The sequence below is a fragment of the Penicillium atrosanguineum genome (genome assembly GCF_028827265.1).
Source record: "Penicillium atrosanguineum strain IBT 20685 chromosome Unknown utg000003l_segment0_segment0, whole genome shotgun sequence".
Classification (NCBI taxonomy): domain Eukaryota; kingdom Fungi; phylum Ascomycota; class Eurotiomycetes; order Eurotiales; family Aspergillaceae; genus Penicillium; species Penicillium atrosanguineum.
Genome location: NW_026623135.1, coordinates 3,298,193 through 3,312,844, shown reverse-complemented (window position 1 = coordinate 3,312,844; position 14,652 = coordinate 3,298,193). Strand labels below are relative to the sequence as shown.

General features: G+C 51.7%; 7 protein-coding genes across 7 annotated transcripts; 4 read left to right on the top strand and 3 right to left on the bottom strand.

The window, feature by feature from the left end:
* Positions 1-282: 282 nt before the first annotated feature.
* N7443_004674 (uncharacterized protein) lies at positions 283-1,494 on the bottom strand (the record flags this gene model as incomplete). The annotated part of the gene is made up of 2 exons (XM_056884730.1): positions 283-377; positions 438-1,494. 2 exons carry the CDS (start codon positions 1,492-1,494, stop codon positions 283-285), a joined length of 1,152 nt encoding a protein of 383 aa, XP_056743008.1.
* Positions 1,495-2,319: 825 nt separating this feature from the next.
* N7443_004673 (uncharacterized protein) lies at positions 2,320-3,090 on the bottom strand (the record flags this gene model as incomplete). The annotated part of the gene is made up of 1 exon (XM_056884729.1): positions 2,320-3,090. The coding sequence occupies one exon, from the start codon at positions 3,088-3,090 to the stop codon at positions 2,320-2,322; it is 771 nt and encodes a 256-aa protein (XP_056743007.1).
* A 618-nt stretch (positions 3,091-3,708) lies between these two features.
* N7443_004672 (isopenicillin N synthase family dioxygenase) lies at positions 3,709-4,863 on the top strand (the record flags this gene model as incomplete). Its single annotated transcript, XM_056884728.1, has 3 exons — positions 3,709-4,059; positions 4,149-4,584; positions 4,634-4,863. The coding sequence occupies 3 exons, from the start codon at positions 3,709-3,711 to the stop codon at positions 4,861-4,863; spliced, it is 1,017 nt and encodes a 338-aa protein (XP_056743006.1).
* Positions 4,864-5,544: 681 nt separating this feature from the next.
* N7443_004671 (DNA replication protein PSF1) lies at positions 5,545-6,373 on the top strand (the record flags this gene model as incomplete). The annotated part of the gene is made up of 3 exons (XM_056884727.1): positions 5,545-5,631; positions 5,711-6,228; positions 6,280-6,373. The coding sequence occupies 3 exons, from the start codon at positions 5,545-5,547 to the stop codon at positions 6,371-6,373; spliced, it is 699 nt and encodes a 232-aa protein (XP_056743005.1).
* An 892-nt stretch (positions 6,374-7,265) lies between these two features.
* N7443_004670 (sulfate transporter family protein) lies at positions 7,266-10,054 on the top strand (the record flags this gene model as incomplete). Its single annotated transcript, XM_056884726.1, has 3 exons — positions 7,266-7,491; positions 7,557-8,891; positions 8,940-10,054. The coding sequence occupies 3 exons, from the start codon at positions 7,266-7,268 to the stop codon at positions 10,052-10,054; spliced, it is 2,676 nt and encodes an 891-aa protein (XP_056743004.1).
* Positions 10,055-10,131: 77 nt separating this feature from the next.
* On the top strand, positions 10,132-10,605 carry N7443_004669 (cyclic nucleotide-binding domain-containing protein; the record flags this gene model as incomplete). The annotated part of the gene is made up of 1 exon (XM_056884725.1): positions 10,132-10,605. One exon carries the CDS (start codon positions 10,132-10,134, stop codon positions 10,603-10,605), a length of 474 nt encoding a protein of 157 aa, XP_056743003.1.
* A 1,226-nt stretch (positions 10,606-11,831) lies between these two features.
* Positions 11,832-14,303, bottom strand: N7443_004668 (guanine nucleotide exchange factor VPS9; the record flags this gene model as incomplete). Its single annotated transcript, XM_056884724.1, has 5 exons — positions 11,832-11,877; positions 11,936-12,182; positions 12,283-12,595; positions 12,651-12,904; positions 12,956-14,303. 5 exons carry the CDS (start codon positions 14,301-14,303, stop codon positions 11,832-11,834), a joined length of 2,208 nt encoding a protein of 735 aa, XP_056743002.1.
* Between the last annotated feature and the right edge of the window lie 349 nt (positions 14,304-14,652).

Sequence of the window (14,652 nt, the reverse complement as noted above, 5' to 3'; positions counted from 1 at the left end):
AAAGATCCGATCATATTTTCTCCATCCCCGATTCTCATGTCCCATATTTACATCTCAGGATGCCGTTCCGTCATCACAGGCCAAAAAAAAATCAAATCCGTGGTCCAAAATCATATCAACATCAATAAAGGAAAAACATATCATCCCAGAAGACAAAGCATTGGGGGAGGTCATAATGGTACATAAGTCGTATTAACAAGCGCCGTTGAATGCATAAGGGAGCTCGGGTCAGGCAGCGCCAAAGAGCAGACTAGCCAAGGCAATCGTGAGCCTTTGGACTCATCAGTCGTGCTCATTATCAACGGCCTGAACGTGCTCGTGAGCGTCCCGAGCGTCGAGACCGCCGTGTATCTCGCGTTCGTCCGCCAGAACTGTCGCTACCTGTGAGGAAAGTCAGTACTGCCCTTTTTTGGACCTAGTGAGGATGCTGGACTTACTCCGCGTGTAGTCCGAGTAGTAATAATACGAACTCGGGTAGGTGTAACTGGTCTTATCGTCGTCTTCGTGTTCTCGGTCCCTGCGTCTCTTCAATCCCAAGCAGAGCGCAAGTGCTCCCAGGACGATAGCCACTGTGCCCCAGCCACTCCACTTGGATTTCTTCTCGCTCACTGAGCTCTCTGTGCCTGCAGCAGCTGCAGGTCTGGCTCCGAACCAGGTGCGACCCGCTGGTCGAGGGCGACTGGCATGTGAGTGGTGCGAGTATCGTTCCTCGACGACTGTTTCGCGTCTACGGCGCTTCTTAATGCCCATGGCTGCAAGAAGAGCATCCAAGGCACCCTTGAAGCACAGGCAGCCGCAGAGGAGCAGAAGCAAGATAATACCTGCAATGGTACCGATCACGATTCCTGCAATCGCACCGCCGCTCAGTCCACCGTTGTTGCTGGTGGCTTTGGCTCCGATCAGGTCGGCTCCGTTTGTTCCAACGGGTGCGATGAATCCCTGGGTGGTCGTGGCCGCTGCGGTCGCCGTGACAGTTGACGCGCCACTGCTCGTTTCTCGCACACCAGGGCTAGCCGTTCCCGTTGCCTCGGCGCCAGTCGCAGCCGCAGATGAACTCGCGGCCACACATTCGCCGTCCACACATTCCTGTGCTGCGTCGCAGCAGATGGTGCCGCACACTTCCTCACCGAGGTCAGATCTGCAGGTTGAAGAGGACGTGGAGGTTGCGATCTGGCTGCTCCAAACAGAGGTGATGGTAGTTTGGTCGGTTTCGGTGACCACGTAGGTGGTTGTGTAGTACTTCCAACTACTGTCGGTAGCTGTGCCGGATGAACATTCAGCTTGGCCGGCAGCGTTGGTGCTGCAGGCCTCGCTGGCACCACAGCAGAGCCAGTCATTGTAGCCGCATGGATTTGAACATCGCTTTTCGAGAGCGTTCTGCTCAAGTTCGAGGGCGGCTTGGTCGAGTGCTAAGGGCGTTGCGATCGCAAGTTGTAGAAAGTGGAGTAGTAGGACCAGAGTGGAGAGCGTTGGAACGGCAAAGAGGAACCGCATGGCGGATAAGTAGTGATAAAAAGCTCACAAGGCTCTTCTTGGTCGATTCTCTTAATTCTTGTGGGTTTCGAGGAATGGTCGTCAGGTCGTTAATCGTGGTACACGTTTCGATGGGAATGCTGCGATTCCTTTGTTGTCCCGCCTTTTGTATACTCTGGAAACGATCGTAGATCACCACTCCGAGGAAAGGCGAATAAAGAATTCTAGACCAACAGAGAGGAAGAGAGTGAAGGAGAGATGTGTGGAGAGAAGAAAGAAGACAAGTTTGGAGGAGATAGCAGAACAAAGTGACTCCCAGCCTCTTCGTATACCCAACCCCAACCCCAACCACCCCATTTCCTGCCAATCGCCTAACACCTACCCAACCCATCCACTTCACTACGCCTTTCCTTTGCATTTACCTTGATTTCCATGGAAGCTGGGTTTCAGGTTGATTTTCGGCTTACTTCAACCTAACAGGCCAATTCATCATTGCATATGCGTCCCTCTGCGACCACCCTCCCCGCGTGGCAACGATCAACATGCGGTCAGATCGCCCATCTGCTGTCTCCATTTTTAAGTTGCTGTTCTACAAATACTCTAATTGAGTTTCCAAAAGGACATTTTTGCTATCCAAGAGATAGAAATACAACATTGAAGCAAAGATTCCCAGAAACATCGGGTAGTGCCACCAATGGTAGCCCAACAGACCTGAGAACCCGGGATATTGGCTGCATTTACAATCAAGTAATTCAATTCGAGAGACCCAAACCCCGGAACATCTGTATGACAAGAAACAAAAAGGCTATACACAGAAAGATCATGTCAATATCATATCACATCACATCAGATAAACACACCCGCAACCCCCACAGCTAAACCAATGATCAAGTCCTGAAGACTCGTCGTCCGACTCGACATAGCCACATTCCCACTGGTGGTGTCCGTCGTAGCCGTCGCCACTGAAGCACAGTAGCTTAGACTGAGTCCATGGCAGGCCTTTGCGCTCAGGCTTGAGCAGATGGATGTGGCCTGCGACGATGCGGTGACCGCCTCTACCGTTACGCCAGCCCCGCCCGATCCACCCACCGTCACTTGGTAGCGGCCCATCAAGTCCCCAGTACACTGCGTATACTCGGACTGACAGAGCGAGTAGTATGATGAGCAGGCTGCAGGGTTGGAGAAAGCTGTAGGCACGTAGATGAATGGGTAGGCTCCAGACACGGTCGAGGCTGTGGAAGTCTCCGAATCAGCGGCCGTGGTCGTTGCTGTCGCGCCATTTGGGAATATGAAGCTGGTCCCCGTCTCCGAGGCTCCGCTTGTTGATGTACCAGTCAGATTGCCTGTGCATTTAGCCCCAGTAGGACAACAAGCGATGTTGTTGTCTGAATCGCGTGAGCAGTTCGTGCCCTGTTTGCAACAGGCGTCTGAGTTGCCCAGGCTGGTGCATGGGTTGTATCCGCTCGGGCAATTGTCGGTCGAGCGTCTTAGAATTTGGAGGACCTCAAAGGCCCGTTTGGATGTGACATGCTCAGGCGCAGTAAAAGGTACAGTGTCTATCGAGAGCACTGGGGGAAGGAATGTAGCCCAGATCCCGATCCACCAAGAAGCCCGCATTCTCGAGGCCGGGGGCGAATATAGTCCAACTGTATCGAATGCGACCGAGTAATTCTATTTCCACTGGTTACTCCCAATGCTTCCCACTGCTCATTGTTCGCTGCGATCGAGATTGGTGGTTCAAGGCTCTTATCGAGGTACAGGGTCGGGATGTCAACAAACTACTAAAAGCAGTAAGATGGGCGTTAGTAGAGGCACACAACACGAGACAAAACCACTGAATCAATTTTGGAACTCACAATGAGCCAACACCTCCAGCTTCAGGGTTCTAGAAAAAATTGGGGAGATGCGAGTTAAGAGATGGAGATGATGTAGTGCGGCCGGTTGATCTCCACCAAGATCCCTGCCACAGCAACCAAATGCGCTGCCCAACCAGCCCCGTCTTTTCCAAGCCTGCTTCTTAGATTAAAATAGCAATTTTAGCACGCGGTCTTTGGCAATTTACACTAGCACTAAGTCGACTTTGAATCATAAAGATATCGGGGCCAACCCTGGAATCATCCCCATCGGGCTGGGTTGACTAAGAGCGATCTCACCATGCATAACCAGTGGCCGCCATGATCCGCCTTTCGTCCGTCCGTACATCGTCGGGCTTCTCTCAACTTGAATTCGCCAGCCATGGACTCAACTGCACAAACACATATCCCTGTTGTTGACTTTGCCGAGTGGAACCTGGGCGGGTCTGGTCGCCGGAGAGTCGCGCAGAATATCGTCGACGCTTGTAAGAAGGTGGGGTTCGTGTACATCGTCAACCACTCGCTGCCCGAGCCGTTGCTTGATGAGGCTTTCGACTGGTCCCGCCGATTCTTCGATCTACCACAAGACGAGAAACTCAAAGCACCTCATCCGGAGGGATGGGCTGTTCACAGAGGTTATTCTTGGCCCGGCTTGGAGAAGGTGTCGCAGGCGATCAGCCAAGACAATGACCAGGAGCGGGCTGAACAGCTGAGAGAGGTTCCCGATATCAAGGTGAGATATTTATTTGATGTCTCAAAGTCTTGGGGATATGCATCGTCTCGGGCATACTTTCACGAATTTACCTGGCTAACTCCAATTAGGAAAGCTATGATATCGGGAGTGAGGGTAATCCCTCGCAGCCAAATCAGTGGATCCCCGAGGAGTCTCTGCCAGAGTTCCGTACTTTTATGAATCGATTCTACTGGGAGTGTTTTCGCGTGGGAGGTGAGATCCTACAGGCCCTTGCCATTGGCCTGGATCTGGACGAGGACCATCTCCTGTTAAAACACTCTGGGAATAATAATCAGCTACGTCTCCTACACTACCCGTCCATCCCAGCAGAAGCACTGGAGAGTCATCGGGCAGCGAGATGTCCAGCTCATACCGACTGGAGCTCAATTACCCTCCTCTTCCAAGATGACTGTGGCGGCCTGGAAGTCGAGGACGTCAACAAACCAGGCAACTTTGTCCCAGCAACTCCAATCAAAAATGCAATTGTCATGAACGTGGGAGATCTCTTGCAGAGATGGAGCAATGGTTTGTGGCCCAAACCCTCTTTGGACGTAATATTCCCTAACAGTTGCAGATCATCTCCGTTCTACAAGCCATCGAGTCACTCTTCCGTCTCTATCAGATAGGTTCGAGGGAGAGCAGCGAATGACTCGTAACCGATTTTCTATTCCTTACTTCCTGGCGCCTGATACTGATTCTTTGATCGAGTGCATTCCATCTTGTATGGGAGCCGATGAGCCGGCCAAGTATGAGCCGATTACACAGGCAGGATACAATCAGATGCGTGCCTCTATGCAGTACTGAAGCTTATTTCTCCACACATGTGCATAGCCAGGAAAATGTGGTTGCACTGTGTTGGCAATCGCTGTGGGGTTGACAGGCTGCACAGTTTCTTGGGTCGACAGGTCCGTATGTCTTTTCGGATATATCTTCACAGTATCCATGGTTTTATATTGTTATAAAGCTTTCAAATGGGTTAACCCCAACATCTCGAATAACTGAAACCATCGTCAGATAAAGAGCTACTAAAGTGCATTCCATGTAGTCCTCCTCGTGCTTAGATTACTTGCTAAATGGGCCTCGGCGTCGATATTCCTGGCAGGTAGAGAGCGGCTGCAGGATCAGAAGCTGTAGTAAAGAAGAAAAAGAAAAAAGAATCGCAGCGAACAGCCAAATCCTGGACTTCAATGGTTTGACTTATATTTCCAGTAATTTTCATGCGCTATACTAGAAGTTAATAGTATTCGGTCTCAAAATCCTTACGCTGCAACGTAGTGAGGTTCAGCTCGTGGGTAACCCTTCGTTACTTGGGATCCCACATTCGACTTTCAACCCAGGAAATCAGATATCAAGGACCTTTTTTGAACAATTGTTTCCAACGTCCATCTGGCTCATCTCTCAGAGACCTTTTTTGACCTTTAAGTGTATATCCATTCCTGCCGATCTGCACTCCACCACTCTGACTAAGATCGGTCTTGGCGCGCCATGGATCGCCCGCCAGAGCGCGTCCGCGATGCGCTCTACGATCCTGATCGCGCGACCACGATGTACGGAGAGCTGGGCAACAAATTGGTACGTGTCGTGAATGAATGTCGACTACATAGGCTAGAGATTGGTTCCTACAAGCGCAAACTCTGACTACCATCTCCAGGTGCAACATGCAAAGCGAACCCAATCCCTCGCCCACCTTCCACCCTACCAGACTGAGATCGTCCGCGCCGTGACTCGCGAAGTGCGAGATCTTGACCGCGATGTGACTCGCATGCTCGCGCCCTTCGAGGGCTCATTTAACCCATCAGCCGACCCAGCTATCGCCTGTTCCCTCCTTGTCGACCACCTGTGCATGCGCCGGAACAAGCGCTGCCTACTGGCGTACCACCGCGTCCGGACCGAGAAACTTGAGGAACTCTGTTGGACCGGTGTCGATGTCCTCGAACAGCAACAGCCCAGCGAAGCGTCTGAAGACCGGACCCCAGGTCAGGGCGCGGGCGGACACAGCTCGCTAAGTCCCGAAGAAGAGGAATACTTCCGGCAATACGGCGACATGTTGGCCGCTTATAAAGGTCAATGGACCGATATCGATCTTACGGGAACATTGGAGCCGCCGAAGGATCTATTCATTGATGTGCGCGTTTTGAAAGACGCGGGAGAGATTCAGACGGAGTACGGGTAGGTGGTGTTACTATCTTGGGTCTTACGCAGCTAACGAGCGGGGTACAGGGTGATCAACCTCACAAAAAACAGTCAACTCTATGTTCGACAGGGGGATGTCGAACGACTAATTGCACAAGGATTCCTCGAGCGGTTGAGCTGATTACGGGTCCGTGGAATCAGGCCACGGTCTGTACGACAGGAATTGTGCACTTTGAGATACCCCCGCCACGACCTTAATGGTCCATGTGATATGAAACTACAATATTGGGAATGCGCCATGATTTGATCTTGCAGCTCTGAATAATTGACCCCTAGCCGAGAGCCTGAGTCTGACTCGGATATTCAGTACCTTGTACTTCTAAGCCGCCATCCGTATGCCGGTCGCGCCATGGGCAAGTGAAACGATGCAGGGATGCGAAGACAACATTGGAATAAAGTCAATATCAATCTTGGTCATAGCTTCACGTAAGAACCGAGCTCAGGCTTCGGTACTTCCATTATAAGCCCCGATAGCGGCATTGACGGGGATGAGGTGCATCGGACATAGGGTGAAACGAGAATAGTGAGGGACTAGCGAGCTCATCACAGCGGCATGGCGCCGATCGTACATGAGTCGCTAGGCGGGAACTTAGGGAGACTGGGTACTTGGGTACTTGGGGGTACTTTGGACCAAGGTAGCGTAGTTAAGGGACAAAGTGGCCTAGAATCTACACAGTCAGTAATTGGTACCTGATGACTGGTATCAGCACGGACAATCTGGACCCGCAAGCGGTTTAGCCCCGAGATAACGATAACGCGCTAACATTTCCAAGTTTTAGTCAACCAGTCTTCATATTTCTATTTTCTTATGCAAATGTATTCTGCTGATAAGAGGTACCGCTTTGTTCGTTCCTATATATCTTCGTGTCCCGTATGGCTTCGTTGCGCTGGCCTTAATGCCTCTTCGGCACCGTTGCGTCATCTCCTTTGCCTCCAACGCTGCTGCATGCACTAGTGGCCGGTAATCCTCCGAATTTCTTGAGACTCGTCTCGTGCGTTCATTGCGCCATCTGATGGGTGTGTTACAACCTCGTGGTCGTCGCGACTCGCGCGCGTCGGCTCTTTCACGTCGCAATTGGGGTCTGGACCAAAACCTCTCCATCCCACCGGAGGCTCTGGTGGAACATGCAAACCTGGGCAGCTCCCCCGGCGCCGGGCTAGACGCTTCGAGCTATACTGGATCTAGCTTGAGGGCCCCCAGTCGCTCATTTTATCACCGCTCACTAAACACTCCTGCAGGTGGGTACCTTCGAGCTCCTACCTATTGGCCGAGCGAATTTATTGACCATTTGGCGATCATCTAGACCCGGCTCATTATGCATCCGACGGTCTACGAGAGCAAACTGCGGAGCTTGCAACCTACGGCCTGTCACTAAACAAAAAGCCGTCGTCTGGCAGAACCAGTCTCCCGCCCAGTCTCGATGTTTTTCAGGGCTGCCATTCTCCGGCGACCTCACACGAGGAAATCACTAGCTCTCATCCGCCGGTGGGAGGGCGCTCATTGGAATTAAGATCCGCCCCTGCCGATTCTGCTGTTGCCTCCTCCGCTCTAACAGAGATGATCCTCCGCCCCTCCGCGGACTCGGCCGAGGATGACACCAAGCCCGCTGTTACGGGAAATTCCCCGAACCCACACTTGCCGACTATCCAAGACGAGCCCGAATCCCGAGACACCGAGCGGACATCCTTACTGGCCAAAACTCGCTCAAGGTCACCACTCCGTTATGGCGCTGTGGAGGATATTGAAAATCAGGGTGGACGCCCCACTCGAGCTGTCAACGCACTGGCACAGGGGCTGTCCAAGGTAGCAAAATGCACCCGGATTGTGGCCAACCCTAAGGCCTGGGATAGACGAGCTATATGGCAGGAAGGAATAGTTCAACCTGTCAGAGTGATCCCGGCAGTGGTGCTTGGACTTCTGCTCAACATTCTCGATGCCCTCTCTTATGGAATGATTTTGTTCCCTCTGGGAGAGCCATTATTTGCTCACCTAGGCGCGGATGGCATCTCCATGTTTTATGTCAGCACTATCATCTCTCAGGTGGTTTTCTCCTGTGGAGGGTCCATCTTCAAGGGCGGAATTGGAAGTGAGATGATCGAAGTTGTTCCCTTCTTCCACCAGATGGCATTCGCCATCATGAACCGAGTGGGTAAGGACAATCCGCAATCCGTGATCGCGACCACCATCCTAGCCTTCTCTGTCAGTTCGGTCTTGACCGGTCTGGTGTTCTTCCTGATGGGCGTATGCGGGCTGGGCTCGTTGATTGGGTTCTTCCCTCGTCACATCCTGATCGGCTGCATTGGTGGTGTTGGCTACTTCCTCATTCAAACTGGAATTGAAGTCTCTGCAAGGTTGCCCGGCTCCCTGGAGTACAATATGTATACTCTCCAGAAGCTCTTCCAGCTCGACACCTTCCCTCTTTGGATCATACCCCTGTTCCTTGCAATTAGTCTTCTTGTGCTCAAGCGCTTCATTCGGTCGAACTTCCTTGTCGGCGCTTACTTCATTGGTGTCGCTGTGGCTTTCTACATCATTATTCTCAGTGCCAGTATCTCCATGGACACTTTGCAACACAAGGGCTGGGTGTTTGATGCCCCGTCGTCCAACAACCCTTGGTATCACTTTTACACCCTTTATGGTAAGTCCTAAACATCATGTTGATTTGTCATTGGCTCACATTCTTCAGATTTCTCTGCGGTCAATTGGTCTGCCTTTGCTGATACCATCCCGGCGATGTTTGCATTGACTTTCTTCGGCGTGCTTCATGTCCCGATCAATGTCCCTGCTCTCGGTATCTCCACAGGAGAGGACAACGTCAATGTGGATAGAGAGCTGGTCGCACACGGCGTGACCAACGCCCTCTCTGGATTCATGGGTAGCATCCAGAACTATCTTGTGTACACGAACAGTCTTTTGTTCATCGCTAGCGGCGGGGAATCGCGCTTGGCTGGTCTCATGCTAGCCGCCGCCACAGCAGGAATTATGGTTATCGGTCCAGTCATCATCGGGTACATTCCGGTAATGGTTGTCGGAGCTCTGATCTTCCTGCTTGGCATTGAACTGTTGCAAGAGGCTTTGGTGGATACATGGGGAAAGCTTACTCGGCTCGAGTATCTCACAGTGCTCATTATCGTTGTCACGATGGGTGCTTGGGACTTTGTGATGGGTATCTTGGTTGGCATTATTCTTGCATGCGTGAACTTCGTGGTCCAGACATCTCGCAAGTCTGCCATTAGAGCCACGTTCTCTGGAGAGATTGCGGGATCAACGGTCCGCCGACCCCCGATCCAACAGCAGTTTCTGCATGAGGCTGGCCAGCAAACTCTCATCATGAAGCTTGGTGGTTACCTCTTCTTTGGTACCATCGTCAGTGTCGAGAACACCATGCGCGGATTGATCGAAGACGAGGCATTCGATCGACAGCCCATCCGATTCCTGATCCTGGATTTCTCTCGGGTCTACGGATTGGACTTTTCTGCTGCCGAGGCCTTCACTCGCATTAATCGCATCCTCCGCAAGCGCAATGTGCAAACAACCATCTCTGGCCTAAACGTCGAAGGTGACGTTGGCAAGAGCTTACAAAACGTAGGCCTCTTCGAGCCAGACTCCGGCGTCCCCATCTTCGAGGACCTCAACTCAGCCCTCGAATTCTGCGAGAACAACTACCTCGAAGTCTTCTATAGTCGACAAGAAGCACTGGGTCGCAAGTCCATCGACTCGACCGCCAGCACCCATCTCCACCCCCTGTTCCCGTCCCATCAGGCGCTCACGGCCGCCAACCCAGTCTATCGGAAAATATAGTCGGCTCGCCGCGACGCCAACACCTCCAACGCGTCGCAACAACCACAATTCGCGAACACGAACAAGAAACAGCCCTAATGGCCGCCCCAGCCTGGTCCGCCATGCGCCAACCCCTTCCCCTCCTCCTCCAAACCTTCCAAGGCCTTTCAGCCCAAAACGAAGACTTCTGGTTCCCCGCCTGCGCCTTCTTTACCCGCGAATCTTACCCAGCAAATACAATTATTTATCACGAAGGCGACATCCCCGGTGCCTTCTACCTCCTCGAATCAGGCATGCTACGCTGCGAATACGATCTTCCACAGGGCCGCTACTTCGAGCTTGTCGTCGCTGGTCGACCCTGTGGAGAGCTGCCGTTCTTCAGTGATACACGTCGAACGGCGACGGTGAAAGCTGAACACGGTTGCGTTGCGTGGTGTCTCACTGCCGAGAAGTGGAAGGAGCTCCAAGAGCAGCATCCCCGGATTGCGAGGGAGTTGTTGACTGTTAGTTTGAAGTTGACGACTGAGCGGATGGATTGTATCACTTCATATGTACTCACGATGGCTGCGTAAATTTTTCATTCTACGTGTCTTCTGTCTCCTTTATGCATTCATGGGGGCGACAATTTGAGCGATTTGATGTTTGCGGGTTGGATTTTGTGATTGTATATATCCATCCCATCGTTACGGGGCTCCTACATAACACTGGTTACACCACAACGCTAGGTGCTGATTAAATAGGCGCCCAAGCTACCTTTGACGCTTTTGTAAACGTTCGGCTTACCAGAATTTTAATTAGTAAAACAGCCTGTGGTTTGCTTGTACCTATTTTTTACTATTTGCTCACTAAATGCTAAGGGAACGCTCCCTGGGTACTCGGTTGGGGATCAGCTCACACTTCGCTTAGTGTGATTGTCTGCCTTTTGAGTATCAAAGAGGCCTGGCAAAGCTTTGTTTCGTCAGATCGTTTTCGATTCTCCCATATTCTTGTAAATGTTCTTCTGCTAGAGGCGATGTTCTCTTTTTTTCTTGCTTGTACTTGTCGTCATGTTTGACCCTTTTCTTTACAACGATTTTGCAATGTTTCTTGTGAAATATGCTACCTAGTATCAATTCTTTGAACCAAACGCAATATTCAGGAGGATTGGGAAGAATTAATCTACTCCAGCTTAAAAGCCTATTGCAAAGAGGATTGATCTTAACAACAAGGTCAACAAAAAGCTGTCATCTCTGATCTACAATCCGACATGTTCAATTCGAATTTGAACAAAGCTTCCCGATGTAGCACATTCGATAGGCTTGAAATATTGAATATGTATAGTCGCTTTTTCGATTCCGATACTCTTCTTATGGAGTTAAGCTTGTTTTTACCTTGAACGGGTCAAGGTCTGTGTCCCCAAGAAATTCTTTAATAGGACGGCAAAGTTCTGTGCCTGTTGTTTTGTCCTATGACGTTTCCCACAAAAATTGAGCCTTTTAGGGATTAGATAATACTTGTATAACAATGGTACCAGACATTTGGGTTGTAACTAACTTATGACCATTTAAATGCAAAATATATTCCTGCACCCAGGATGTCTAGCGACGCAAGTGCCTATATATACTCGAAATACTAGTATGTCGTACAAAGGGTCATCACTCGTTATCCAGTCATTACTCGTTATATAAAGCCATCCATGGGCCCCAAGGTTCATCCAAGAGATAAAGGAAAAGGAAAAAAAAAAAAAAAAAACTACACTGCATGCCATTCGTAACTGATCACACGCCCCGAAGGGAAGTGCGACTGCTTTTTCTATATACTATTCCGCGCTGAGAGCGAGACAGGCGTCGACTGCAAGACCAACTCTATGAAAAGAAATTAGTACATGAGACAAGAATAAGAGCTGGTGTTGTTGGGACTCACCTTCCCTCCTTAATCTTGACCACGTCGTCAATGACGTCGCGATCTAGATTGGGGAACATGTTCGACAGGGTCTCGACGACATTGTTATGCTCCGCGCGCTGGATGCGTCGTGCTTCGGCGTCTTCGGCGCTAGCTTGACGCGCTGCTGCGTCCTGGGCATCCAGAACACGGGTTAGGTTCTTCTGGCGCGCCGCTGCCATCTCGCGATGGTCTGGTGCGTTCGTCGCTTGATTGGCGGCCTTCAGTGCTGGAGCGTGGGGGTTGGTAGACGCTAGGCGTGAGGCGGGGTGGTGCAACGGCCGGTTGGGGTGTTGTGGCGGGTTGGAGAGAGCGGTCTTGCGATGGACTGTTCTCTCCGTCGTCCGAGAAGATCCGACCGATAGTGTTGAGGGGCTTTTGGATGGTGCGCAAGAGGCCTGCGACCGGGGCAGAGGTGTCATCGTCGCTAGACAGAGATAGGTCTCTACGGGATGATCCAACTTGGGACTGAGATGGGCCTGGGTTTGTTGGTGGTGGTGGGGATTTGTCTGCTACAGTTTCAGACTCGCGGTTCTGTTCGGCGATGGCGGAGACGGCTTGTTCGACGTTGCGCTCAAAATCTTCATCACTAACTGTGAGACTAGTGCAATCTAATGTCTCGATGAATTGAATGGCGCCGGACTGTATGAAGGGTTAGTGAGGGGATTAATCAAATTAAATAAGCGGCGCAACTCACCAGTGAAGAAAGATAGTAGCCCGCCTCGCCACCAAGCTTATCTTGGTTGCGGAAGCGCAGGATGTATTGAATATTAGAAACGAGATGATCGGGGTTCGCATGCAGAACCACGTAAATCAAGAGCGGAATGAAAGAATCGGCAGAGGTGTCTGCCTTTTTAGAGTTCTTCAAAAGGCCAAATATTACCTTGCAGCAATTCAAAATACAGATGACTTTATCTCGAGGTGCACGGTAGCCATTTAGCTTCAGGATTTCTATTTTTCTGGTTAGCAGAAGACGACTTGGATGGTGGCTGAAGGTCTTACCTTGCTGTGCCAAGTTCAAGAAACGGCGTCCACCACCGCTCACGGGCGGAATATCCAGGTGCTCTTCCTTGACCCAGCTGTAGATGCGGATCTTCTGCGCCAAGATGTCATCCCGCTCGATGTCCTCCTGGTGCTGGCCTCGCCGCCACGGCCCATGAAGCCTCTCGATCTCTCTTCGTCGACTGCGGCTCGCACTTCGGGGGATGCTTGGAGGCGCTGGGATTGCTGGAGCAAAGGTCTGCGTGTACAGACGGTTCATGACGAGCTTCTCCATGCCTTCCTTGGCGTTATCGAATTCGCTGTCGGAAACATCCCGCCAGACCTCACACATAGCCATCTTATTGGTGATAAATGCCAGAAAATCACTGATGATCTTGACTTGCTCGTGAACCATCCACTGCTTTTTTCCAAACTCCATTAGGAATGAGCGCAGGAATTTGGCCACGGGGTCAGCGGTCCGGTGACGCAATTGTTCTAAGAACCTATGGAAGTCGAACGGCTGGTCAGGCTCGGGCTCTGGCAGTGGCGGTACTGTTGAAGCCGATGACCGCCGTGTCAACGTGGCCTCATCGGGGCCCATGGACTTATGAATGTATTGGGAGACCGGAGAGGACTGGCTACCTGGCGGGTGAGACCCCGGTGACCCAGACAGAGGAGGCTGGATATGATCGAGACTGGACTTGCGAGGCGGAAAGTAGTTCTGACCACCGCGGAACTGCTCAGCAAGCTCCATCCGAGGCGACATGATTTCTTGCTGGTCAGTGGTCCGATCAAGGTCCTGGAATTGGCCCAAGATGGTCTGGATCTCTGGCTGGGAGTCATTGTCGTCCCGTGCCCGCCCAGTTCGACCGCCTTGTCTTGATTCCGGATCACTATCGCCAGGCACGTCTGGAAGCTCCTTTTCGGAGCTTGGGCCCGAAGTTGGCTCGCTTGTTTGTAACGTGGGGCCCGATGAGGTTGTAGAATTCGGGTTCATGTAGGCATCATCTTTCTCAGGCGGAGGAGGCGGGGGAGGAGTATTCGCCAGGGATGAAGGTAGTATTTCTGGCGCGTCGGTTGCTGACACGGACAGCTTATCCATTTGTCCCGCAAACGGGTCGGAATCGGACGGAGTTGATGGTGGGGGTTGTTCGGCTGGTTTTGAGTCGGCTGCGCGATCGCTGGGCGCACTAGGGGTTTGCGACACCTCGGCAGATTCCATGCTCACGTCGGTTTGTTCCAAATCTTTCGAGCTATCATTCTGGGCTTCGGGGAGGGAGGTCAAGGTGCTCGAGCTCTCGGGCTCTTGGTGGGTGGGTTGATCGTCCCTTATCCCGACCGGAGAGGGCGAAGCTTCGGTGGCCGACATAGGCTATGGGCAGCATGCAGGCCTCGCCAACGAGTTCAGGAAATCCTAGTGTAGCGTTTTGGGGAGTCTTGAGGCTCTCATGTTGATGGTGCGGATCATCATTCGGCCGGGAGGCCGCACCCGCATTCGCCTGTTGACCTTTGACCTGGTCGATACAGATCCATGGTATGCAAGATTGATGGCTATGAGCTCCTTCATTGATAGATACTTTCGTCCATCTACTGTCAAGGTTTATTAAGAGCTTTCTTGAAAGATCGGCACACTGTGTCTTTACTTCGACTGTATAGGATGACTAAGTTTCTGCCCCAGGCCCCCACTGGGCATTAAAAGCCCCGTCGCTGTCAACTCC